The 27,488-nt window shown below is 40.3% G+C and overlaps 3 protein-coding genes across 5 annotated transcripts in view; 2 read left to right on the forward strand and 1 right to left on the reverse strand.

The window, feature by feature from the left end:
• Positions 1-3,643, forward strand: part of rnf24 (ring finger protein 24) — a 32,203-nt gene extending 28,560 nt beyond the window's left edge. For all 3 annotated transcript variants that reach the window (XM_085409782.1, XM_085409781.1, XM_085409783.1), the window contains one exon: positions 271-3,643. In XM_085409782.1, the coding sequence (XP_085265908.1) occupies positions 271-412 (142 nt within the window). In that variant the 3' untranslated portion in view covers positions 413-3,643. The remainder of the gene's footprint in view (positions 1-270) is intronic.
• A 5,274-nt stretch (positions 3,644-8,917) lies between these two features.
• ccdc86 (coiled-coil domain containing 86) lies at positions 8,918-10,353 on the reverse strand. The gene is made up of 4 exons (XM_085409784.1): positions 9,721-10,353; positions 9,403-9,532; positions 9,228-9,302; positions 8,918-9,095 (listed from the first exon to the last, which is right to left on the reverse strand). Exons 1-4 carry the CDS (start codon positions 10,248-10,250, stop codon positions 8,946-8,948), a joined length of 885 nt encoding a protein of 294 aa, XP_085265910.1. The 5' UTR covers positions 10,251-10,353; the 3' UTR covers positions 8,918-8,945.
• A 3,159-nt stretch (positions 10,354-13,512) lies between these two features.
• Positions 13,513-27,414, forward strand: glb1 (galactosidase, beta 1). The gene is made up of 16 exons (XM_085409786.1): positions 13,513-13,731; positions 15,789-15,958; positions 16,300-16,450; positions 18,349-18,409; positions 18,495-18,589; positions 18,681-18,861; positions 19,023-19,081; positions 19,162-19,283; positions 20,139-20,179; positions 20,281-20,393; positions 20,572-20,646; positions 22,647-22,736; positions 22,821-22,934; positions 25,802-25,933; positions 26,233-26,472; positions 26,835-27,414. The coding sequence occupies exons 1-16, from the start codon at positions 13,675-13,677 to the stop codon at positions 27,063-27,065; spliced, it is 1,932 nt and encodes a 643-aa protein (XP_085265912.1). The 5' UTR covers positions 13,513-13,674; the 3' UTR covers positions 27,066-27,414.
• The last annotated feature ends 74 nt before the right edge of the window (positions 27,415-27,488 follow it).

Consider the following 27,488-nt stretch of genomic DNA (forward strand, 5'->3'; position numbering starts at 1 on the left):
CAACATTGTGGCACCACTGCACATGTAAATATAAATATGCCATACGTATTGCTGTTGTCAGTTATCAATTCCGTTACGTACATTGAGAGCTAAGAGCTAACCGGAGCCCATCTCCGTGTATGTGAACCCATAATAATCAATAAAGCTGATTCTGATTTTGATGCTTTTTCCTGCTTACAAGCTGCTATCCTATATTTCCTGTACCCTCTGAATCACTCTTCTTTCATCCCTGCCTTTAACTATAAGCGCTGTGCTTTTTCTTTCCTTCAGGTGCCTCATTAAGTGGCTGGAGGTGAGGAAAGTGTGCCCGCTGTGCAACATGCCCGTCTTGCAGCTCGCCCAGCAGGCCGGCAGCACAGACCCTCCTGTGCAGATAGAGCAGCCTTTGCCTGGTATTGAGAACTTGGTGTAGCAGACTGACGGCCTCCTTCACAGTACACTACAAACACACGCATCCCGACACTCATGCTCTTACCTGTACAGGTACACTTTTGGTATGAGTGCGTGGACAGACTGGAGAAACTGGAGCTAATGCTCAGATCTACACAAAAGCTGCGAATCTGCCGCCATCGCCACCTCTCGTATCTTTTTGCATCGGTTCACAAAAGGATTTCCTGACATCTGCTCTAACTGAGAGTCATGTGTTTTCATGTATTTTTATTTTCACGGACAATGAAGAAGAGCTGATAACGAAGAAGTTTTCCTTTTCGACCGAGACGGTCGATAACTTTTTCACAACCAAAGCACTTTTCTGGGGACACCAGCGAAAGACCAGGAGGAAGAAGGAAAAGACAAAAGAACTACAGTACACTAAAATCTCAATAGTTTTTCTTTTATTTAACAAGCACTTTATGAGAAAGGCAAACCTGAATTTGCATGTGGCTCGTAGTCCCAAGGTCAATATATTTTATCATTAACGCTCATTTCCATGTACAGTACAAATAAACCAGGGTTAGGTCATTTTGGATTTTTTTTTTGTTAACAAACAAAATGTACATACACATCAGAAAGGGAAAATTTGGAAAGTTTGTTTAGTTTGTGCTGCACACACACACAAGAAACCGAAGTCAAAGTATCCTTGACTTTATGTCTGACTGAATGTGAAAGGTTTTTACACGCACACAACCCACATGCACACAATTCAGATGAAACATGAAGAATTTGTTCCCACATCATTACTCATTCATAATGTTACAGTTCTCCTTTTTTGTAAGGATTCAAACACATAAAGATGATGCAGTGAACAAATTATAGCATCAGCCATGTGTGGATACTGTCAGCCCTCCACAATCCAGGCATTACTCACAGTTGGGATCAGTCACAGGAAATCAACATTTCACAGTGCCCACTGTTTTAACCTCAAATTGTGTTGGTGTGTATGCACTGATGCTTAATCTTTAAACAGTTAAACAGACCCAACGGAAGTAATCAAGCACTCAGACGTTTCCCAACTAACACAGATGTTGCGCTTTGCTTCGCAGCGTTTTTATTTCATTGAAGCCGAGCTGCGCGGGTGCCGCAGAGACTCGTCTTCGCAAACATTTCACAGAAACAAAGTGTCATACGGTCGAGTCGGCGTCACTCGAAATATCACCGCACGTCCCTCTGAATCTGAATCTGAATGACTTCTGAGTTTAAGCACGCTGCTTTTACCGCTGAATTTGTTTTTGCTTCCGCTCTAGTATTTATGCTTTTTTAAAATAGATATATATATATATATATATATATATATATTTATTGTGATATCTCGGTACAGCTTCATAGAGAGAACGAGTTAGTGGACTCAGCATAGCTTTCAGGCAACATTTCCACACATACATTGGGAGGGGCTCGAGCCGCGAACCCCCCTCTGGCCCCCACCCACAGAGGTAGCAGTCAGCAGGTTGTAATGAAGCAGCAGTTTCATTCACACACGCGCACACAGGTTCAGCTTTTTGGCCGTGGTATTCTGGCGCTTTCGCCCCTCGCCTCTCTCTGTATAGTACAAGGTGCTTTTGTTTCGTGCCACACATACATTAACCCTGAACCCCTGACCTTTGTGTTTTTGTCTCCTGTTAATATCTTGTTGGGCTAAAAGAAAAAAGCTTCATCACTCTGAGATGAATTAGAGATAGTCATTTTATCAATGATGTGTGATATTCAGTAACAGCTGTGTGTTACCTTTTTTAGAAGCACAAACAACAGCAACAAAAAATGAGCCCCCACTACAAAAAGTGAGCTTTCTGTCAGGGCTAACATGCTAACTGATTGTTCTGTTTTCTGGCTGCTTTCTTTCTCAATTATTACACAAAGGTTGAGGTTCACAATACGTGGACGATGCTTCTTCCATTGTTGCTTTGATCTGAATGTCAGGCCACACACACCGCAGTGTTGACCTCTGTGGACATTAAATAAGAACAAAAACAGGGTTATTTTTCTGTCTTGTGTGACGGTCACTCCTCCTGCATGGAAGCAGCACGGTGCTACATAAAAATGTTAAGGCTGATTGAAACGTATTGGCCAATCCCAAACAGACTTATTAGGACACTAGGTGAGCAGGGCGTGTATCAGACAACATCTCCACTTCAAAAGAGTTTTATGTTGAACAAATGAAGCAGCATCAAATCCTGCAGCGTGTGACGGGCAGAATTTGTTGCCTTCTCGGTTTCGGTTACAAAAAGGCTGTGACTGTTTTTCTGCACTTCTATTAATCCCAGATCTTCACTTTATCTTTCTTCCATTGTCCCCCGATAGACGCTGGTAATAACACAAGTCTTAATGCTTTGTTCCTGCTAGTGGATTTGTCTTTGAATGTATGTTTCAGGAGAAAAAGGAGAGATTTAATGTGAAAATGTGCTATTTTGCGTAGTCAAGTTGCCACTTTGTTTCACCACTGTTAGATGTATGTAGATGCTAGTAACGTAAATAGTGTATTTACACACGGTGCACAAAGAAGAAAAAGCTCCTTCCTGTAAACTGAACGGCAGCTGACACTTCCCCGCAGTCTGCTCTATCTTAAATGTTGCTCGATTGTAAAACACCTTCCACCTGATTTTTTTTTTCCTTCCCGCGTGCCGTCCCGATCCCGCTAAAAGAGAGCGCGCCAACCCACGGTGAATCAGATTGATCGAGCAAAGAGATGCGAGGGAGTTTCTGTGAGGCTGTAAGCAGAAGAGGCTGGAAGCTGAGCCAGTCATGAATATAGTAATGAACGACTTCCCACCGCTGAAATCACCGTTGACGTCAGCGCCGCTCCTGAGTTACCTCGGGCTATAAATAGACGACAGTCAGGAGCACAGTTTTACACCGAGAATCTACTCGTATTGTGAGTGGAGAGCTTCCGAATGACGGCCTCACAAGCCACTTTTATTATTGTCCCTTTAGGGCAAGGCGTTTGATGGGGGAATGTGACAGACTCAGTTTTATTCATAAAAGAGTCAAGTTATTACCTTTTCCTTTCAGATGAGGGTTGCGTTACATTTCCGTGGTTGATTTTAGCGACCAGACCATTTAATTTTATTTTGAAATCTCTATCACTGACGCCCTGAAGTGAACTTTCTTCTTGTTTGTATGGTGTGCTATTTATTTCACCACTGCTCCAGTAGTGACCTCCTTACCCACCAATACTCCCCCCCTCCCCCCGTTTTTATTTTAAATGTCCAAACAAATCCTCCCACCTCCCAGCTTGAGCAGCGTACCTGAACACACCCTCTTGCCTCTTTTTTGTTAACACTGATTACGTTTGTGGACTTTCACAGACATTTGTTTGTAAAACTAAGAATTCTGCAGCCAGAATATTTTTGGAGACAGTCAGTATTTGTAAGCTCTATTTTTGTATATTGTTATTTTGGAGAAAATAATATGCTTTTTTTTTTCTTGTTTTTTGCTAATTTCATGGGTATTCATTTCAAGAAAATGTTGCATGTGACTTGAGTTGAACTGTAAATAAAGTTTCCAAGTTTTGGAAGGATATTTGTTGTGTTTTGTCTTTTCCTCTTCCAGATGTAGTCAAAATGTATCACTAAATTGACAACTCAGGAAAAATAATGTTTGTATGTCCTGTCTCAAGATGCATTCAGTACCTCTTGGCTGGACTGATGTAACTCAGTATTAGCAGGGTGTTCTAAAAGTTCCCTGAAAGCCTTCTGTTGATCCAAAACTATACTGTGACACTAGAAATTCTCTGTATTGGCTTCCTGTTAAATCCACAAACTTGCTCATGCTTAGTTGTCTAAATTTTTCTCCAGAATATTTTAGAGATTTTTACCCCACAGTTTAAACCACCTTGAAGCGACTGTTATTGTGATTTGATGCTATATAAATAAACCTGATTTGAATTAAATCAAAATTATACATATAAATAAAAATTATGTTCCACTGTTATCCTGGTGACTGACAATGGCTTCAGAAAATTAAGGCCACCTCTGCTTAAGTCTTTGGGGGTTTTTTTTTCTTCACTGATATCATTTACTCCTTGTTGGGACTGTTTGCCAGTAAATATGATGCACCAGCGCCACCTTCTGGTTAAATACTCAAATGTTTAAACTGCATTTTCAGTTACAATATAATAATTTTTTGCTGACTGCATACTTCCTGGTATTGCAGATGGATGCGGTCCTGGTTGTTGAGCAGGACAGACGAGAGGCAACTGTAACACTTTTATTTTCTCCAAAAAGAAATAAACTAGAATCATGACACTGGGCATGCCCAGTAGGATTCTTCCTGCATATGAAAGGAAGCAGGACAATTTTAATAACAAGTTTTGACAAAATTGATACATTTTTTTGATGTAGCTGCAAACATTTTTCTTCCACACACATGGGTACTACACACCGGGCCACAAAGGGATGGACATGGTCAATACTCAGGTAGTCTGTGGTGTTTAAATGATGCTCAGCTGGTGCCAAGAAAATATCCCCCGCATCACTAAACCAACACCAGCCTGAACCATTGACACAAGGTAAGCTGGATCCATGCTTTTATGTTGTTTACACCAAATTCTAACCCTGCCATCCAAATGTTTCAGCAGTTATCGAGAGTCATCAGACCAGACAACATTTTTCCAATTTTCTGTTGCCCAATTTTGGTGAGCCCGTGTGAATGGTAGCTTCAGTTTCCTGTCCTTAGTTGTGGCACCCGGTATGTCCATCTGCTTCAAGGATCAACGTGTTTTGCATTCAGAGATGCTTCTAGGCATATCCAATTAAGTTATTGGAGTTACTGTTGCTTGTGAGAATCTTCTCTGTGAATCCTAGAGATGGTTGTGCAGGAAAATCCCAGCACATCATTGGTTTCTGAAATACTCAGATTACTACAATAATCAGACTACAAATACTCTGGCCCCAGCATTATGCCACATTCAAGGTCACTTAAATCCCCTTTCTTCCTCATTCTCATGCTCAGATTGAACATCAGCAGGTCACCTAGACCATGTCTATATGCCTAAATGCACGGAGTCACTGCCACATGACTGGCTGATGAGATATTTGGGTTTATGAGCAGCTGAACAGGTTTACCTAATATAGTGGCCTTCAGTCTATCTAAAATATTAATTTCAATATTGATTTGCATGGTTTTTAAAAGTGGTTTGAGTGCATAAGACTTGGACTTACAGTACCCTTCGTAGGTGTCCTTTTATTTGAAATACAGTGGAAAATGTTCCCAACCACTGTTACAGCCAGGGACACTCTAACAGTCTCACTTTGTGCTTTAAATTGAATATTTTTACCTGTCAGTAAGAATATATGCATTTATTGCATCAAGGGATGATGTCAAAATTCAATTAACCTGTCCCCAGCCTCTCGTCCTCAGGACTCATCCACTGTTGTCGTGGCTACTATAAGGTTGTTTCTACTTAAACAAATGGGAGCACTCAGTAACATCTGGCCACACGGCATTTCGACACAGCAGCTGGTTTTAACTCATGTTAGAAACCCTTCATCAGGGCACAGCACACTCAGTCTGTTTTGTGTCTGTTTCAGTAAACAGTGGCTCATACACATGTTAATAACTGACAGAGAGAACAGGCTGAGAAAGTACTGGTGTGGCTTGTTTTTGTCACCCTGTAAAAGTTTCAAGTTTGAGGACATTGTTATCCTAATGCTAGTGTAATGCTACTTTACTTCAACACCAATCACTTTTATGTCAGCATTCCTATTTCAGCCTCTCCCTTTTATCTGACTGTGAACTCATGTCTTGTGTGCACATTTTAGTGAGCGTTTGAATTTGTGTCATACGACATACAAACTAGCACCCACAAACTTAAAATCTATAAATATTAGTTAGCACTTTATAATGATGTCACGCTATTAAGCACTAGTAATATATTAGTAAAGTGCTAGTAAGAGCTTCATTCATCATTTATGATGACATTTATAAATACAGATACATCATTATGATTATATATTTATAAATGACACACTAAGGAGGAGTAATGCTCTGTAAAAGATGAACTAAGCACTTGCTAATACCTTATTTAATACTTAATAGTGTGACATTATTATAAAGTGCTAGCAAATATTTTATATTGTTTTTAAGAAGAGAAACCATCAGAATATCTGTGAAAACTCCAATAGACGACTCATTTGATCTGACCCATGATGGGAAACTGGTCCAGTGTCTAAAAATGCTTTTTCGTAAAAGGCAGTTTATCAGTATAATATCAGTATTTTATTTAACAAGGGGCTGTCCTGACATAGATTATGATGTATTACTTGATAGATAGATGTTTGTTTGTCTTTTTTAATTATCAACCCTAAAACTGACAAGTTAGCATAGATACATCAGCCCACTCATGTGAAATCGAGGACTAGGCCTGGTCCTCTCAGCCACCTCAGACCAAAATCAATTAAATGCTGAACATCCAGTGTTGCTTTGGCAACAGTTTGAAATGGTTTGCAATTACTCTCTGTTGAATTTTAAAGCGATAAGATGGCCCACTTTACCTCATGTCCCGGTTTTGTTGGGATCACACTATTGATCGGTCTTCCACTGTCTATCCTGTTTTTAAAATCTGCTTCAAAAGACTCCATGATCTGATTTATTTTCTTCTTGAATTCAGATAATCGAAGGTAGACTTCCTTACTTTATGTCAATTACATAAAAATCGATTTTCAGAATTATTTCAGGAAATAATAAGATTTTTTATTACAGTGTTATAACTCCATCTGAGTCAAAGTGATCAAAAAGGTCATTTCAACATATATTTAAAGTAAGGAAGAGAAAAGAACAACAAACTTTCGGTTTGATCACTTTTATTAAAACGTGACCACTTTGCATCACCTAGATCTTAAAACCTGTCAACAGAAGTGCTTCATGTCATGATTACACTGTTTGATATTTAAGGATACACTGTGTGCGATGCCTCTCTGTGAATAACAAAGATCAGATGAAGGCAACACAAGAAGAAGCTAAACAGGAAGGAGGCGCTTAAAGAGTGAGACAGTGAAGTAGCACACAGCCAGACTGCTCATGAACATGATCCCAGTGGGAGAGGCCACCGCGGCGTTGCTTGAAGTGCTGTTAGATGTTGTTGCAGTGTTGTTCGCAGTAGCGGTGCTGATTGTGCTTGTCATGTTTGTTGCAGTCGTGGCAGTGGCAAAGGTGGGAGCGGTTGAATTTACAGTGGAATTTGTCTGGGCATTTGCTGATGCTGCTGATTGATGAGTAAAACATCCGTATGAGACAGAAAGAGAATAAATGAGAAACTGTGTTTTACTCGCCGATGATCAGGATCTGTATCAGAATGGTCAGAAGCATTTTTGATCTCTGTAATGCCTGAAAACCAAAAGGAAAATTGTAATATTTTGACTTTAAACATTACTGTCTAACAAGCAAACGGTCTAAAAGAGAAAGCTGAACAACCTATTAAAAGTGTGTTACTTACAACACTCCTGTATTTTAATTTCTCTCAGCTCAGTTGCGAACTTGTCTCAGTGCCGAGTCTTCTTGCACCTCAGATGAGCAACTTCGCCTCAAGCTGTGAGTTCTTCCCGTCTTTTATACTGTGAATGGCAGACATGAGGAATGACATGAAAGAGACACCTTTGAAGGATGGCCATTCCTTTCACAGCAGTCACCTAAGTTTAACAAACTGCTTTGTTCATGCGTGCATCTCCAGGATTGTGAGATTATTGACAGATTACAAAGGAATCGGGTTGGTCGCAGGTGAAGAGAAGCAGGGCGTGTGTTCAACATGCTAAAGCCATGTCTTGTGTATGCATACTTACTGGTGACGTTAACGTGTCACGACCAAGGTTAGAAGAAAAGTCCCACAGACTCATCCAGTGGACATCATCTCTTACAGCAGGATGATTCTGCTTTATTCATATAATCATTTTTTAACTGCACTTAAACAACTTCTATTTTTCTTAGGCTGTCTGGAGAAAAACATGTTAGATCTTCTTCCTCCAGAACAAAAACTCCAGACACAAAGAAAAATCTTTTGATTGAATTGGACTCTTTTAAAAAAAAATAAAAAAAACTACAGTGCACCTATCTTCAGATGGCTGCGTCCCACAGGACATGACAGTGATATGGACCAAAATCTCTGACGAAATGTTTCAAGCAGCTTGTTGAATCTACGCCATGAATTAAAACAGCTCTGAAGGCAAAAAGGGGGTCAAACTCAGTACTAGCAAGACTTTAAATCTTAAGAACGCGATGCTTTTATAGTTCAAAAATGTACTTTTGGAGGACAATCTGCTCATAAATGATCTCAGACTCCCATTTCTGAAGTTCTGAATAAACCATCAGTTCACAGCCCATTAATCATCAAACACAGTTTCACAAATATAAAACCAGCATTATTATAGTTGCACTGAAATGAGTTTGTAGTGATATAAAAATACTGTCAGCCACCAGTGCTCCCCCTCAGCCTCAGTGAAGTTTTAATAAATAAATGAGTGGAAGACAAGAATGAGTCAAAATCCAGAACAGATAAATTTTATCACATTTATTTCTGGACTTTAAGTTAAATCTTGGTCAGAGTTCTTCTGTTTCTTTGTGGGTTTGCCGCTCTGCTTCTGTGACTTCTGCAGCAGAGCCAGCGTGTCTCGCTTCTCAATCTTTCTGAGATGTTTCTTCTTCATCCTCTTGATCTTTGATGTATTCCGGATCTGAGAAACAAATGAGACATAAAAGTCAAATATGAGCTGATTGGAATATTACAATAAACCGAGAAAGCATTGACACACGAGGGACTGAAGAATATGCCAGTATTTCTTTTAGCTGGAGACAAGTCGACATACCACTTGAACAATCTCAGCTTTGCGTTCGTTCTCTTCTCGACGTTTTAAGTTTTCTTCTCTTCTTTTCCTCTTTTCCTATTAAAACAGGCAAAAACACAAAAACAAGTGAGGTGCAAAGCGTTGACAACACAATGGTCAAGCAGACCTGCATCACTCACACAGCCTGCCTCCTTACCTCCTTCTGCCGAGCTTTCTCATCCTTAAGCTGCAAAGAATACTGCTTCACCAGTGCCTTCTCCCGCTTGGCCTCCATCTTCTTTTCCCAAGAGGAGCACAATTGTTTGTCTCTCACTAAAGCTGAAAACCTTAGAAGACAAAAAAGGTTCACACTAAAGTTTTACCAACAAACTTTAGGGCGATCTGTACAAGACATCTCATTATAAACGAAACCTTATTACCAAGAACTCTCATCACCATCCTCATTAACTGCCATGTACGTACTTTTCATTCACATACAGTACTTTATAATAATAATAATAATAATCGTCCTCACCTCGCCTTGCTCCGGTCCTTCCACACTCTTCCAGATTTCGGTTTTCCCAGAGGAATGGCCGGGCGGGGCTTCTCACTGGGAGCTAGGTGAGGCTTCTTCGGGACCGGCTCTGCTGGAACAGGTCTGGACAGAGGAGCGTCTCCGCTGCCGTTAACTGTGGATTTGTTTTCTGTATCCGCCGCTGGAGTCACTGTCTGTGGCTCAGCTGGTTCCGGTGTCGGCTGCTCTGCCCCGGGACAGGGCTCTGGTTCCGCTGGCATGCTGGACCTGTCCTCGGCCGGACTCACAGGTTTCTCCTCTGTATTTGTTTCCTCCACCTCTACCGGTAGCTCCTGGAGGACTGACCTCCTGCTCCTCCGGCTGGGAGTCCTCACCGGGGCTTCAGAGCCGAGCACCGGTGCTGGAGTCCGGAACGTGCGGCCGCTGCGGGTCCGTCTGCCCTCCGCCGGTGGTTCCTGGACCTGCTCCGCTCCCGGTTCCGCCTCATCGGCGGCTTTCTCTTCTGACACGGGTTTTCCTCTTTTTGGCATATTTTTAAATAAAGTAACAGCTCATTACTAAACCGTACTTCTGTTTCCACGTGTGAGCTCTCCCAGCGTTGTGTACGTCGCGTTATTTCCGGTGTCGACGATAAACAACATGGCTTCACATTACCGCCACCTCCAGTTCTGGAGGGCAAACTACAAATTTGAACTTCCTCTAAGGAGCGCCATTGTTTGGCTTTAGCTTTTATCATGAAAACTGTGGTGTTTGCTCTTTGTAATAATGCTCATATAAATGTGACACCATCAATGTGTAGCTTAGTTAGCTCCATCAGTGAGTCAGTCTCAGAGATACCTCTAGAGTTAGATAGTGAGTGAATTTAGCTTGTCACAGTTCACATATACACTAATTAAACACACTTGGATTTTGGGTGTCTTCTTTCTTTACAGCCACAATCAAATTTGAGAAGTCAGTGTCTTTGGTTGCATGTCTTATTAAGGCGAGGTTGCTGGAAGTGAACCACAGAACACAGAGAGAAAGATCCTGAAATGACGCTAAAATACAAACAAGAGGAAAGTGGTCAAAGTATTTGATGAAGGCTGAAGAACCTCATAGGCCGACTTCATATGTAAACTTTAATTTGTTTCATATTTTACTAAATTTAAAACAGGGGGATTTCAAATCAAATGTCATGTAAACCTCAGTAATGTAAGTAGCTGCTGTGAGGCCTTTTTGAGCTTTTTGGGTTGAGGCCAAAAAGACCAGTAGAGGTCCTTAAAGATTTGAACCCTCAGAATCAGTTTGCGCTTCACTGATCTCAACCTGATCCCGATTTACAAACTTATTACTGATTTAATTTTCAGAAATGCAACTGAATAAGTTAAATAAGCTAACAATTTTACACTTTTTTTTCCTTAAGGGCAGCAAATTTAGTTTAAAAAGAAGGAATAGGGCTTTGTTTGGATTCATCACATCACACCCATGCAAGTAGTAAAGCTTGCAACCCCCTTTTTTGATTTGTTGTATTTTTATATTTCATAGTGCAGTTATGACAGGTATAAATACCAGAAGTTATTAGAAGCAGATATTAAAACTGAGACCTCAGTCATGCCATTTAACCTTAGCCGAGCCTTAACTGTGGGAGATGTGAAAACATTTTTTCTTAACTAAAAATCCTCTTCCTTCATTGATGTGATTACATTTAGTCACCCTTCAGACCCTGATGGAAGAGTCTGACTTTAATGCCAGAGTGACTTCATCACTATCCTGGCAAAGTGTGTTAGTGTTTAGGTGTTACCCAAGATCCACAGTGACGGGAGACAGCTGAACCATTTAACAGGTTTCAGTGAACAGTTTCAGGAATGTGCAACAGCACACAATGTTCACAAGCAGTTTTCCAAGGACCAGGACTTCCCTCAGGTAAGTGTTACCAAAACATGGATTCAGACAAGTATTTCCATAGGAACTGGGAGGGTAAGGCTTGCAGTTAACCTTCCAGAACAGAGGAGTCTCCGATGAGACTGAGGAATTGGGACAGGAAAGTGCTGTCAGTAAGTGGAAATGCGAAACAGGTTTGCCTGCTTGAGTCTTCCCTCGACCACACCGACTCCTGGAAAAGAACATGCATGCAACTTATAGAGCTAGACAACAGAACTGCACCTGGAGGACAGGAAACTATGACATGATTTGACCTTTCACCTTTTTAGACCTTCCCAAAGCTTCCTTTCTGTCTAATCCAACCATAAAGGGCATGTTAATCGATTATTAACCAGGTACTGACAGGAACACTGAGACAGGTTTGCTTGTTGTAATTTAATTTGCTGTTGTAATTGTAATTTAATTTAATAATTGTATTTGATCCAAGTCTCTGGTACACTAACTGTCAGTATTTTTCAGCATAAGGATGCATCACCTGAAAAAAGCATATTAGAAGTTGCCACTCCAAGCCCCGGGCATCAATAAAGTCAATCCACGTCAAAGCGTACCAAAGCCTTCTTAAATAGCACAGCTCTGCCCCCTCTCACTTCTATCTGCTGTAAATTTGAAAGCTTTTTATTTTTTATTTTTTTTTGCAAGGTCCCAGAAGATAGACTGTTGCACATGTTACTGCTCACAGCAGAAAACAGGCCAAGTGTTTTCAAGTGTTCATGGGTGTTGTTTTGTAGGGGAATCTTGCCCATCACAGGGGAACCTGAACTTGTTTTCCCTCCACACACATGGCCATCCCACCGCTCATAGGCTCATCAGCCTTCTGTATAATTATATTGCTTATAAAGAATTCAATATTTTGTTTTAACTGCGATAAGATCGAAGCTTTAAGTAGAATTAGACTGTGCCTGACCAATTGGTGTAAAAACTTTAGGGCCAAGAACTCGTGACTGTACTGCCTGACTTTGTTCTAAAGTTTTTCAGGGTGGGATCTCACCTGTCAGAGGTGAACCTCCACTGTTTTTATTTTTTAACAAAATTCTCAAAAACTTGCACAAAGTCTTTATCTCCACATTCTTATCTCTAGTTAAACCACATCCAAACAGTTTTCTCACACAGTGTCCCTGCTCACACCGAGGACAAGGCCAAGTATCTGTAGGCCACCCCACAGTGTCCCTCATAGGTTCATCTGCTTGGGTTTTACTTAGTAGAGAAAAATGCAGGTAACTAAAAGACACACACACACACACACACACACACACACACACACACACACACACACACACACACACACACACACACACACACACACACACACACAGTCCAAATGAAACAGCTTACTTGACACACCTTTTAAAGTAAAATGTTACATTGTGAATATTTAAAAAAAAAAAAAAAAAAAACGTCTTCAGTGCCTTAAATAAAAGGCCCAACACTGCCACCTGCTGGCTTAAAAGCGTCCATACGCCACCATACGGCACAATAATAATAATATTTTAAAAAATAATAATAAAAATAAATAAATAAAACTAGGACGTCCTCTTTTCCTCCTGCCTGGCAGCTCCTTATTCAACATCCTTCATCCAGTATATTCATTGTCCCTCCTCCGCACAGGTCCAGACCATCTGTTCCTCACCTCTCTCATGATTTCCAGACATAAAAATATTGCGGATTTAATACATTGTCGTTCTCTTACCCATATTTCCTTCTGCTGTATATTGTATTTTTACTCTATACTGTCAGATTGTACATTTAAAAAAAAGGCTTCTATCCCATAGTTCAAAACAGTGACTGTCATTATTTCAAACCCTTTGAATAAAAAGCTCAACACTGCCCTCTGCTGATGTAAAAGCGTCCACACTCCACCAGCATATCACATGATTTCACTTCCGCGAGCCCAAATGAAACGACTCACGCGCAGTAGATCCAGGGACGTAAGGTCTGTCGCCGACCGTGTTCAGATAAATTCTGCATGTTTTGGTAACTTTGGATGCGCTCCGAGCCTGAAACAGAGCAGCAGGACTCCTGAGAAGACTCGTAATCATGTTGGTGCTCAAAACTGGCAGCGTGCTGCTTCTGCTGATGCTCTTTGGACGATCAGTGAGTAGACTACGCTTTTAAAGATAAAGTTTTAAACTTGTCTGGTGCATACTCTGCAGCCTCATTACACGAACATGAAATTGGGTGCTGTGATGTGAGATCATAAAGGTTTTTAACATCAGTAGTGTCAGGCTCATGTATCGGTTGTTGTTTGTCAGAGTTTTAGACTATAAAGATGAATGGTCGATAGGTTACACTGGAATGTCTAGCAGAGCTGAAACATTTAAAACCATGTTGGGATAACTACAGGATCTTAATGAGACATCTTTTACTGAGACATCCTGAGATCACCTGAGATGTCAGCCCTGTGCCATAAAAACACGAACTTGCTAAATTATGACCACTGCAATATACAGTGCTAAGAAACAGCGCTTCCTGGTTTGCTTATATTTTGGCATATTTGTCACACGTACATGTTTCAGATCATTAAACACATTTGTAATGTTAGACAAAGATAAGCTGAGTAAATACAAAATGTAGTTTTTAACTGATCATTTCATTTTTTAACAAACAAACAAAAGTTATCCACATGTACCTGGCACTATGTGAAAAAGTTAATGTCCTTCGTTCTCAAATTATGAATATACACAGACTCATTAGCCACACTTAAGCCTGATTACTGCCTGCCAGGCCTGCTGATTCAAGAAATCACTTAAACAGAACCAGTCTGACAATCTCCAAAAGTAACACATCATGGGACAATCTAAAGAAACACATAAACTCCAGTGAAGCACTGTGAGAGCCTTTATTCACAAAAGGAGAAAACGTGGAACAGTGGTGAACTTTCCCAGGAGTGTACGGCCTCGCATCAGCAGCTCATGAAGGGGGTCGCAGAAGAACCCAGAACAAGATCAAATGAACTGCAGGTCTCACTTTCCTCAGTGAAGTTCATGATTCAAGAATAAGAAATAAAATGGCCTGTATTTGTATAGCGCTTTAATAGTCCCTAAGGACCCCAAAGTGCTTTACACATCCAATCATCCACACATTCACGCACTGGTGATGGCAAGCTACACAGCCACCCTGGGGTGCACTGACAGAGGCGAGGCTGCCGAACACTGGCGCCACTGAGCACCACCAGTAAGCAACGGGTGAAGTGTCTTGCCCAAGGACACAACGACCGAGACTGTCCAAGCCGGGGCTCGAACTGACAACCTTCCGATTACAAGGCGAACTCCCAACTCTTGAGCCACGATCGCCCCATAAATAAGAAAGAGACTGGGCAAAAATGGCATCCATGGGAGAGTTCAAGGAGAAAACCACCAACACATAGAACACAAAGGCACACATTTGAAAAACCATGTTGATGATCCCCGAGACTTTGGGGGAAATATTCTGTGGATTGATGACACAAAATCTGAACTTTTTGGAAGGTCTGCATAAAAAGAACATAATACCAGCAGTCAAACATGGTGGTGTTATTGTTATGTTCCGGGGCTGATTTGCTGCTTCAGACCCTGAACAACTTGCTGTAATTGACAGAAACATGAATTCTGCTCTCAACCAGCAAATTCTGAAGGAGAATATCTGAAGCTCGAGCTCACCGGAGTTACATAGCAGAACAGTGATCTGAAACACACCAGTAATTCTGAATGGCTCAACAAAAAGAAATGAAGGTTTCTTTTGTTGAGCTAAGTCAAAGTTTGGACTTCAGTCCGACTGAGAGTCTTTGGCACAACCCTAAACAGGCTGTTCATGCTCGAAAATCCTCCAATGTGTGTGATTTAAAACAATTTTGTAAAGGAGAGCGGGCCGAATTCCTCCACAGTGATGTTGCCAGGTATCGCAAATGCTTGATTATAGCTGTTAGTGCTAAGATTGGCCCAACCAGTTATGTTTAGGGAGCAATAGCTTTTTTCACACAGCGCCAGGTAGGTTTAGATGACTTTTTTCCCTTAAGAAATTAAATGATCATTTAAAATGAATATTTTGTATGTGGCTGGGTTATCCATGTCTAATTGTAAAATGATATGAAACATCTAAGTGTGACAAATATGAAAAAAAAAAGGGGAAAAAAGATTCAGATGTGAATCTGTTGTGTTGTGATCTGTCTGCAGCTCGGGGAATCTCCTTCATTCACTGTGGACTACCAGCATGACTGCTTCCGTAAAGATGGGGAGAAGTTTCAATACATATCAGGAAGTATCCATTATAACAGGATACCCAGAGTCTACTGGAAAGATCGGCTGCTCAAGATGTACATGGCAGGCCTGAACGCCATCCAGACGTAGGCTTACTTCCTCTCACTCACTGTAATCTTCACATATCTGTGGAACTGATGTGGAAACTGAAGCGAATGAACTCAGCTTATAAGTTAATAACTGTGGCAGTTTTGCTCTGTTGATGCAAACAAACACATAATCTTAGCACTATGATGCTCTATAAACTAAACTGTAAATAGATTACATGTTAGTGAATCCAAATTAATTTATGGCGCAATCATGACAAAATAGTTATAGAACTAAGGATGTATGATTTGATTTAAAGCTTCATGTTAATGAAAGCACAAACACATCTGACAGGTTTCCTGTTTGTTTGGATGACACTGACGTTTCAGTCACTTTGCAGGTACATTCCCTGGAACTACCATGAAGCGCTTCCAGGCTTGTACAACTTCAGTGGAGACAGAGATTTGGAGCATTTCCTTAAGCTGGCGCAGGACATCGGTTTGCTGGTCATCCTCCGGCCAGGACCGTACATATGTGCAGAGTGGGACATGGTGAGTGAAAGTGTTTGTTGACTGTGTTTTTATAATAAACTATTACAGGACACTTAAAACATGCACTTGCCTTTTATTAATAATGTGGAGAGTCTAATCCCACCATCAGCCTTAACCGCTTCTTACCTGGTCATCTACACAGTCGTTTCCAAAAAAGCTGGGACGCCGTGTATCCGGTCGTTAAGTGATGACGTGACGAATCCTACTTCCGGGCCTAAAGTAGTCTGCGTTTAATATGCCTTTTGTGTTGTTAACATGTTTAATGTTATGTATTTTCTTCTATTTAATCTCAAAAAACAGTCAGTGATCACTGTTGACCTCCCTCGGCTTTTATTACCACTAATCATTTATTTAAGCTCAGTTTTTAAAACCTTAGGATGTAACTACAGCCCAGCCCATGCAGCAGTATATGAATGACTAACCTCGTATTGTGGATGGATTATCTCAGTTGTTCTCCTGGCTGAAGTTTGGTCCTTTTACAGCATCCTGCCATGCGATTACATTTGTTCCTGACCACCGTGAACACTCACGTTAACTTTTATCGAGTGGAAAAAAAGTTAGCTTGTTTATATTATGCTAACATAGCTGTGTCGCTAGCGGTCACGTAGCACATCATTATATACCAGCTAGCCCAACTTCAGTAACCCTACAAACGTCACTGCTGTTTAGTTTTCTGTCTTCATTTATGTTGGAAGTGATAACAGAGCTGTACGTTTTAATTTGTTTCCAAAACCCCGCAGTCAGGACATGCTATATTGTATTTAGATAGAAGCTAGCGAGCTAACTCCCTGCTAACTTCTAACTCCATTAAATGTCATAAATTCCGTTTTCATGGATGCCTGGATGTTAAACTCAATTGTTACACCTGGTAGAGCAGAACGCTGATCATTTTATTAAAGATGAAAGACTTTAGACAGTTTTTCAACTCTCAGTAATGCCATAGTGATCGTTTGATATATGGACCTGCAGCGGAGTTTAGACCCAGACACTGCTAGTGACGTCAGACTTAACAACCGGATAGTGCAGTGATTTGGTGATGTTTTTATTCACAGTTGAGCACAAAAAAGGTAATTTTGGATTTGAAGGTTATCAATATGCCTCAAAAAGGTTGTGGATGGGCCATGTTTACCACTCTGTAGCATCCCTTGTTCTTTTAACTACAGTCTCTAAACATGTGGGAACTGATGTGACCAACTTTAGGGAGAGGACTATTGTCCTGCTCTTGTTTCATATCAGATCTAGCTGCTCAACAGCCCTGGGGGTCTTCTTTGCAGTATTTTTGGTTTACTAAAGCTAAATGCTTTTAGATGGTGAGAAGTCTGGAAGGCAGTCAAGCCTGTTCATCATCCAGGCTGCAAAGTCATGCTGTTATAACAGAAGCACTGTGCAGTTTAGTATCATCTTCATCTGAAATCTGCAGAAATTTATGAATCAGATAGCAGTGATTTTCTTTTTATTTAAATGTTTGGTCAGAAACTGTTGATGAATAATTGATGGATAAAAGGATAAGTAACAAATTTCAAGTGTTGAGTTGATCCTCTCGGGACCCGGAACACCGCTGTAAAATTTTATATTTCCCTCTGGATGAACCGAATTGCAAAGCTTCCCAACCTTTGGTGCAAAGCATCATAACATTCCCAGAAACCCATCACGCCTCATAATTAACCTCTACTGCAATACATACTCTGTGGTCCCCATAGTAATTGTCTTTTTTAGCAACGAATAGAAACTGAGTTTCTATGCTATGCCATGCCTCAAAGCTTTAAACATGCATTTAGCAAAAATTTCTTAATATTAGTATGAATTGCAAGTTATATTTCTGCTGTTTAAGTTTCACTGGACTTTATGGTGTATTTAAAATTTCACGTTATCTATTTTTGTGTATTTCTGCCAACCAGGGTGGTCTGCCTGCCTGGCTTCTCAAAAAGAAAGACATCGTACTGCGCTCTACAGATTCAGGTGAGAAACAAAAGCAAATGGTAATGTAACCAGTAGAAATTGTATATACAGCACAATTCGCAACAGAGTCATTTGTGTATTCCAGACTACATCGCAGCAGTGGATAAATGGATGGGGAAGTTGCTGCCTATGATAAAGCCGTATCTCTATCAGAATGGTGGTCCGATCATCACTGTTCAGGTGAGTCCAGGACTTTCCTGGTGTTTGGATTTGTACCTGCTTTAGCTGCTGTTGTTATGTTTTACATCATCATTACATACCTGTTTGATAGGTGGAGAATGAATACGGCAGTTACTTTGCCTGTGACTACAACTACATGCGTCACCTGTCCAAGCTGTTCCGCTCTTACCTGGGTGATGAGGTGGTGCTGTTCACTACAGATGGGGCTGGGCTGGGCTACCTCAAGTGTGGCTCAATACAAGACCTCTATGCCACTGTGGATTTTGGGCCGGGTAGGTATCTGTCAACGGTAAAATGCAGAGTGAGGTGAACACTCTAAGCTGAAAACTTCTTGTTTTTTTTCTGCACTGACTCCTTGTCACATTTCATTAGTCATTCACAGGGAAGTAGCAAAAACAAATGCATGATTATTATTGTCTCTTCCTTTTGCTAGGTGCTAATGTTACTGCTGCCTTTAAAGCACAGAGACAAGTTCAACCTCACGGGCCTTTGGTAAGGGTCGCCCTCACAATGTTCTCACAGCATGGTACGTTTTCTCTTTAGGTGCTCACGGTGCTGTTTTTAATTCACAGGTGAACTCTGAATTTTACACTGGATGGCTGGACCACTGGGGATCACATCACTCGGTTGTGTCGCCCACTCGAGTGGCTAAGGTCCTCAGCGAGATGCTGCTCATGGGAGCAAACGTCAACTTGTGAGTTTATGGATCTCAGAGACTGATTGTTAGAGACAGTGAAGGGCTGTATCATCTAAAGCTAGAAATGTATTGGTGAAGTGATGCCTCCAGGGATCAATCCACTGCTACAACTGCCACCTAATACAGTGATTGGCCAAACATGGTGCACAGGTAAATGATAGAAGGTTCTTATCTATCAGACATTATGGCAGCATCATGTTGCTTAGCAGCCACTTAGCAAGATGCTAAAATGATTTATGCACTGGTATTGTATTGTTTTAATTTTACAACTGCCACACAAACATTAAATTAGCTGTTCCTAGCAACAACCTTGCAACAGGCTTAAGTGACAAAAATCTTTGGTACCGATCTACCACCCCATCCCATAATGCACTTTGCATTTCTCCTTCATTTACCTTTTTCATTCTCTTGTGTTTATACACCATTCTACATTTCCACAGTGTGTCAGGGTGGTGTGATCAAAAAGTTTCAGCCAAATGTTTCTTCTACAATAAAAAAAAAAAAGACATCTCCTTTGACAACACAGTTGTGAATAACGGTAACAAAGAGGCATATGAGCTTCTTAGGTGACATCTACAGGGAGCAGGTGAAAAGAAGCAGATCTGTAAAACATTATTACTCTGTGTAGTGTGTGATTAATAATGAGTCTGATCTTAAATCCACACTTGAACATTTCCATCTTGAGTTTGCAACTATGGCAAACAGTGATTGAAATGGGCTAAATTATTGTAAGAATATACACATTGCTATGTAAAATAATTGGATACTAGCTAATTGCTCTACATTTGCAAATACAGCAGGTGCATATTTTAGCTTATATACCGGTACTCACCTTCCTTCCTCCTCACACAGGTACATGTTCATAGGAGGAACCAACTTTGGATACTGGAATGGTGAGTCCACTTTGACAAACTGATCTGCTGAGATGATGATTGTTTCACATGACTTCTGACAAAACACTGCCTTTTGTCTGACTGTCACTTAATACCCTCAGGGGCCAATATGCCATACGCTGCACAGCCTACAAGCTATGACTACGATGCTCCGCTCACAGAAGCCGGAGACCTCACAGAGAAATATTTTGCCATCCGAGAGGTGATCAAAATGGTACGAACAAGCGTAAGCTTCTACTTTTACAGTGTCTAATATCTGTGAAGGTAATAAAACACTGTGGCAGCATTTCATTAGCATACGCTAACTGTAGTTACAATAAGTAATTCATTGTTTCTTTTGAGTATGGTTTTCTTGTATAAGCCATTTTGACAAACTTGCATTTTTCCAACAGTACAGTAAGGTACCAGAAGGGCCGATACCACCAACAACTCCAAAGTATGCGTATGGTGCCGTAACAATGAAGAAGGTGGGTGATACTCATCACCTTTAATAAAGTCATTAAAACAGTGTTATAGAGTTTTTACTAGGGCTGAACGATATATCGCATTTGCGATAATATCGCGACATGATCAAGTGCAATTTTCTAACCGCAAAGGCTGCGATTATACTGCGATTATATTATACAATTCATGGGCTGCATCCTCCTGAGGCCGCATTTGTAGACCGATTACGTCACAGCGACGCGCCGAAGGCTGTCCAAATTACTACCATATCCCAGAATTCATAGCGCGGCCCAGCCAAACTCCAGTTTCCAGCAATGGCGGCCGCTACTAAGTTTTAAAATTACTCATACTAATCTTTCTGGGTCACAAAATAAACTTTTAACATATTTTCAGGCGAGAAAGTAGTTGTGTAAACATCAAATATCTGCTCGGTTTATCAAGATATCCCATATTTGCAAAAGTGCTTCGACGTTTTCAGAGGCGTCTGCTACCCACCAGCTCGACAGCTAGCCGGGAGCTCGAGGGTTACTGATGCGGCCGAGAACGGCACAACTCCCGGCACATCATTTTCAGATCACCGCGGAGTTTCGCTGCTCGGGTTAAACGTAATATATAAGTCACTTAGACAACCTAAAAATGTTATTGTTGGGCTTTTTTCAGTGTTTTGTTTGTTCGTGAGTAAATCGGTTTGGCTGAGATTAAAGTTATTAGATTAGATAAAATAAAACTCCCCCGGGTGGGTTCCTCCTTGGTTTTCACACAGCTGACTAAACGTCAAACAGAAAACTTATTAAACAGAAGTATGAGACAGTCGAGAATTTACACCAGTGTCTGGTTATATTTTAGATAGCAAGAAGCAGACGGCCGAGTTTATTAAACTCCACCGAGACAGCGGTGACGCTAATCAGAAGGCTAGACCGTCCAATTTCACGCCTTTAAACTTTAAAGGCGTGTTTGTGTGTGTGTTTATACAATTGCTATTATGTTTGCACTTTATGTGTAATGTTACTGACTGCAGAGATCAGTAAGATGTGTGTATTTTTTATTTATTAGTTTTATTTATTTAATATTATTTTTTAATTGAATGACTGTCTAGTAGTTCACAGATGTCGAAAAACTGAGTGTGGTAAAGCCACTGATTTTGTTTATGTATATTTCTGCAATCTGCACATTGTACTGACTTTCATTTTAATGTTTACACCAGGGTTCCTTGTCAGCACTTTATGCTCAGATGTTTGTAAGCTAAAAATAAACTATTGTGTATGTTCAAATATACTGTTGTGATTGAAGAAGTTAAATAAAAATGTCAGTCATCAATTCATGCATCACCTCATGTCATCATAACAGAGGTCTGTCTTCCAGGAAAGAACAGTTTAAAATTAATGTAATATAGTATTGGCCATACTATATGATGTATTGCTTGTCTTTGTTTAATAATACAGAAGACAAATACCTTAAAAAATAATCGCATATCACATCGCAATCGCAATATTGGGGCAAAAAATCGCAATTAGATTATTTTCCATAATCGTTCAGCCCTAGTTTTTACTGTTTTATTGGATTATGCTTCAAATGTTATGTTATACTTATGTTCACATATTTCACCAGACACAATGTACCAACTCTGCAGAAACAGGAAGCTCACCCTGTGACATTATTAGCACACACACTTTGTGACACACACACACACACACACACAGCTTACACACAGACAGCATCAGGACCTGCGTAACAGGAAATGTGATTATATTTGCATATTGACGATGTAACCTATAAAAATAAACGAATGCTGCAGTTCGTGGTGTCGCTCTGTCTGAGATTCACCTGTGCAGCACGTTAACTATCTCGAGTGTCTCAGTGTTGTTTATTCACCTGACTGTTTGTTAACTGTAAATCTCTGACAAACAGCTACTTTTTTAGCACTTTAATAATGATTTTCACATTGCTTTATTAAAAAATGGATAATGAAGCTTATGGACTGATGAAAATTAAAGATTAAAGTTTGACCTTGTGCCACCTGCAGCTCCAGACCGTGTCGGATGCCCTAGACGTACTGTCTCTCTCTGGCCCTGTCAGAAGCATCCATCCTCAGACTTTCATCGACTTGAATCAGGTACCAGTAATTGTTCCGTTTTTCCCGTTTTATCAGCAATAATAACTTTGTACTGTCATTAACGAGTCTCTTATGCTCCTCTAGGCTTTTGGTTTTATGCTCTATAGGACCATCCTGCCCATGGACTGCACCACACCAACTCCACTGTCATCTCCACTGAATGGGGTCCATGACAGAGCATACGTGTCAGTGGACGGGGTGAGTATCAGATGTTAGGTGGAGGTGGTTCTTCATATGAAGCCAGACTTTATCACAGTTCGCTCAGTCAGTTCAAGTTTAGACTAGCTGTTGTTCTTAAATATTTCGGTGGAAGCCAAACGTATGCATCATTAAACTTACACAACTTTTGCTTTCATTAAGTTGTTGTCTTGTTTTTTTTGATTAGGCTCCTGTGTTCATGTTTAGTAAGTCACTTATTTATTCATTAACAAACTTCGATGTCTTTTGCATCAAAACCCATAATTTTTTTTGCAGTAACCGCTGTGGATAAAACAAGAAAAAAAATCATAATAAAATCATTAAAGATGCAGCTGGATATGTTACAAAAGATGAAAACAGAAATGAAACACTGAAAAGAACTGATCTGCAATAAGCACAAAGTACAACCGCATACAATGACACGACAAGGACGGCACACTTTACTGCCAAACAACAGCAGGATAAATAAAAAAGAGATATTCCACAATTAAGGTAGAACTAATAAAGTCATTTCGTCTTTATTAGTTCAGTTTATTAACTGAACTTTATTTATATATATATATATTTATAAATATTTTATATATATATATATATATATATATATATACATACACACACACACACACACACACACACACACACACACACAGTGGGGCAAAAAAGTATTTAGTCAGCCACCGATTGTGCAAGTTCCCCCACCTAAAATGATGACAGAGGTCAGTAATTTGCACCAGAGGTACACTTCAACTGTGAGAGACAGAATGTGGAAAAAAAAATCCATGAATCCACATGGTAGGATTTGTAAAGAATTTATTCGTAAATCAGGGTGGAAAATAAGTATTTGGTCAATAACACAAATACAACTCAATACTTTGTAACATAACCTTTGTTGGCAATAACAGAGGTCAAACGTTTACTATAGGTCTTTACCAGGTTTGCACACACAGTAGCTGGTATTTTGGCCCATTCCTCCATGCAGATCTTCTCGAGAGCAGTGATGTTTTGGGGCTGTCGCCGAGCAACACGGACTTTCAACTCCCGCCACAGATTTTCTATGGGGTTGAGGTCTGGAGACTGGCTAGGCCACTCCAGGACTTTCAAATGCTCCTTACAGAGCCACTCCTTTGTTGCCCGGGCGGTGTGTTTTGGATCATTGTCATGTTGGAAGACCCAGCCTCGTTTCATCTTCAAAGTTCTCACTGATGGAAGGAGGTTTTGGCTCAAAATCTCACGATACATGGCTCCATTCATTCTGTCCTTAACACGGATCAGTCGTCCTGTCCCCTTGGCAGAAAAACAGCCCCATAGCATGATGTTTCCACCCCCATGCTTCACAGTAGGTATGGTGTTCTTGGGATGCAACTCAGTGTTCTTCTTCCTCCAAACACGACGAGTTGAGTTTATACCAAAAAGTTCTACTTTGGTTTCATCTGACCACATGACATTCTCCCAATCCTCTGCTGTATCATCCAGCTACATTTCTGAAAGAATGCAAAAGCATTGACATATATTTTTCCTACAATAGCCCGACGGGCAGGGAAGAGATAGATTTTGGTAGCCCGACTGAAAAAATCGCTAGCTCCGGGACGTCGGGCTAGCGATATTGCGAGCCCTGTATCTGATTGAGGAATCACTCATCTTTGGAAAAGAGAGTTTATTACAGAGAAATGGCTCTTTCCAAAATAAAAGCTATACTATCCGCTTCTTCTGGGCTATATTCTCAGCAGCATATTAAACACATAAGGAGAATCATGTGCCAACAGCTGTCTAAATGACTCGGCTAAAGTTAGTAGCATGCTTGTTGTTTTTGTCTTTGCACTAGGATGATGTCGGCGTAAATGTCGAGTCATATTCGTTGTGTTCCCACTAGTGCTTTCAGGTTAATCTCGTTGAAATGACCTTAACGCCACAACACGGCAAATCTCCGTTAACGAGCTACCGCCGATCGCCCCGTGCATGGGGCTAGATGGCCAACATGTTAACGAGCTAACTGCGCTAACACACTAGCTCCCACCCATGTAATTGAGCATTGCATGGCAAACATACTGTTTTACTTTAGTCCATGACTCGCTTACCTTCAGGGTCATACGTCACATGAAAACCAAAATAATTCCAAACGCCAGATCTGAATGCCCTGCGCTCTTCCTTCTGACGATGCTGTCTGTGTTGAGCGCTCAGTGAATCTGCGTTCGACTACTCCGCCTAGGCTGCACTGTCGAGCCTAGGCGGAGTAGTCGAACGCAGATTCACTGAGCGCTCAACACAGACAGCATCGTCAGAAGGAAAGTTGATAAAATAAATCAAAAATTTTGTATTGTTCGATACATATGCGTACCGAACCGAAAGCACTGTATCGAACGGTTCAATATCGATACGAATATCGTTGCACCCCTAATATATATATTAGACCTTTAAATCATTCTCTCCTTTTTCACTGAGTAGGTTTTATTTTTTTATTTATTTTTTTTGCATCTGGATTCTTCTTCCTTCATCTCAAAAGAACTGAAATTAAAAGAAAAGAAAAAGGAGCTCTAGATGTTTAGTTTTCCCTCAAATTTCCTTTAAAATCTTTTTCAGATGTGATACTTGGTGTGGGGTTTTTTGTTATTATTATTTTGAAAATAATATTTTAAAAGTGCCATTTCCGTTACCTCCTCGTGGTTCTTAATCTTTCTTACATTTTCATTTAAGTCTAAAACTACAGGTAGTATAATAAGATAGATTAGTAAACAAAACAGGTTAAGCTTTTAAACTTGATATAATCTCCACTTTTTCCCCAAAAACTGCTTTGCACTGATCAAGAAAATGTGATTATTTCTGCTATAATCTGGATTTTTTTTACAGATTTTTTTTAATTTCTTCTCAAGCTGGCTGTAGGAATTCTTGAAAGGGATAAAGTCTTAAGCATCAATGTAACCGGGAAGGCTCGAAGTCAGGTGGACATACTGGTGGAGAACATGGGCCGAGTAAACTACGGAAAACAGATCAACGATTTCAAGGTTTGTTTCTGTGCTACAACATGTCGTGCTGATGTTTGTCCTTTGGACATTTTAGTGTTTGTGTAAGTATCCCAGGTCTATGGTCATGCGGAATTTGGTCACTTTTGTAAAAATTGTCCAGAGGTTCATGTAGGGTTTTTTTTGGTTCTTCAGAGTTTCATCAATCAGAGATCAGATAATAAAACATAATAATTGACACACAAACAAAACTATTTTCTGTTTATCTATTATTATTATTATTATTATTGTTAGCTGTTTAAAAAAACAGTCCCGTGAGATCTTCTCTTCTCTTATCACAGGGCTTGGTGTCTAATCTGACCCTGGGGGCGGACCTTCTCACCGACTGGACCATGTACAGTCTCAGTATTGATGAAGCAGTCATGAAGGGCCTCCTCGGAGAAAAAGAGCCTGCACTTTTTGATCCACCTCAGCCAGCTGATCTCTCCCCTCCAGCTTTCTACGGGGGAAGCTTCGTGATACCCGACGGCATCCCAGACCTCCCTCAGGACACCTACATCAAGCTGAGCAGTTGGAGAAAGGCATGTGACATGTTTTATAGCACGCACTGGTGCTAACTTGTCAAAAGACAGGTTTTGCTTTTCTCTGCTGAATGTTCTTATGCATTTAATATTTTTGGTTTTAGAGGGTCTGCTGGATAGAAGGTGACAGTTTGACCTCAAAGTACATGTGTTTATGTGACTGTATACAGACTGAATATTCATTTTTAGTTGCATCCTGGTAAATGAAATTATTGTGTACAATTTTTTAGGACCAGGTGGTGTATTAGACCTTTGACATCTAGATAGATACACAAGATATTTTTAATTTTTGTTAATTATTTAATTTAATTTTGATGAAAAATGGGCTAAGTAGCTTGTCTTTGTGATTTTGTGTTTTTCAGGGACAGATCTGGATAAACGGCTTTAATGTAGGACGTTACTGGCCGACTCGAGGGCCTCAGATGACACTTTTTGTCCCTGCTAACATCCTCAGTACAGCTGCACCAAACAATGTGACCGTCCTGGAGCTTGAAGGGGCTCTCTGCGGCTCTAAAGCGTGCACTGTGGAGTTCACCAACACCCCCATCCTCAATGCAACAGTCCAGTCTGACTACAAACAGCACAGTTGTTAAAGAGGATTTACTGTGACGATAAGAAAACTCTCCGCTGCACAAAAGGGATCTATTTGCACATTTAGACTCATTGATTTAGCACTTGTTGGGTCACCTCAACAATCTTTCTTTTTTTTTTTTAAACTATGAAAAGTGGTTAAATTTGGGAAATAATATCAATGATGTGTGTTTTTGTGCATTTTGCTGAATTATTTTAGCCTGTTTTTTATCAGCACATTAACTTCGGGTTTCTCTACCTCACTGATTCCACATGATTCCAAATTCACAGACTTTTTTTCCTCTTCAAAAAGGGAATGAAGTGAAAGCCACTGAAAGCTGTTTTTTTTTTTTTTTTCTTTGTTGTTCAAAACTCAGATCAGGGAATTGCTGCTTTTATTCTTTTACATTACATTACATGCACTCTGAGTTTGATTTACCTTTATA

The sequence above is a fragment of the Rhamphochromis longiceps genome, linkage group LG6 (assembly GCF_057381845.1).
Source record: "Rhamphochromis longiceps isolate RC_006_pf linkage group LG6, R_longiceps_female_GT1.1, whole genome shotgun sequence".
Taxonomy (NCBI): Eukaryota; Metazoa; Chordata; class Actinopteri; order Cichliformes; family Cichlidae; genus Rhamphochromis; species Rhamphochromis longiceps.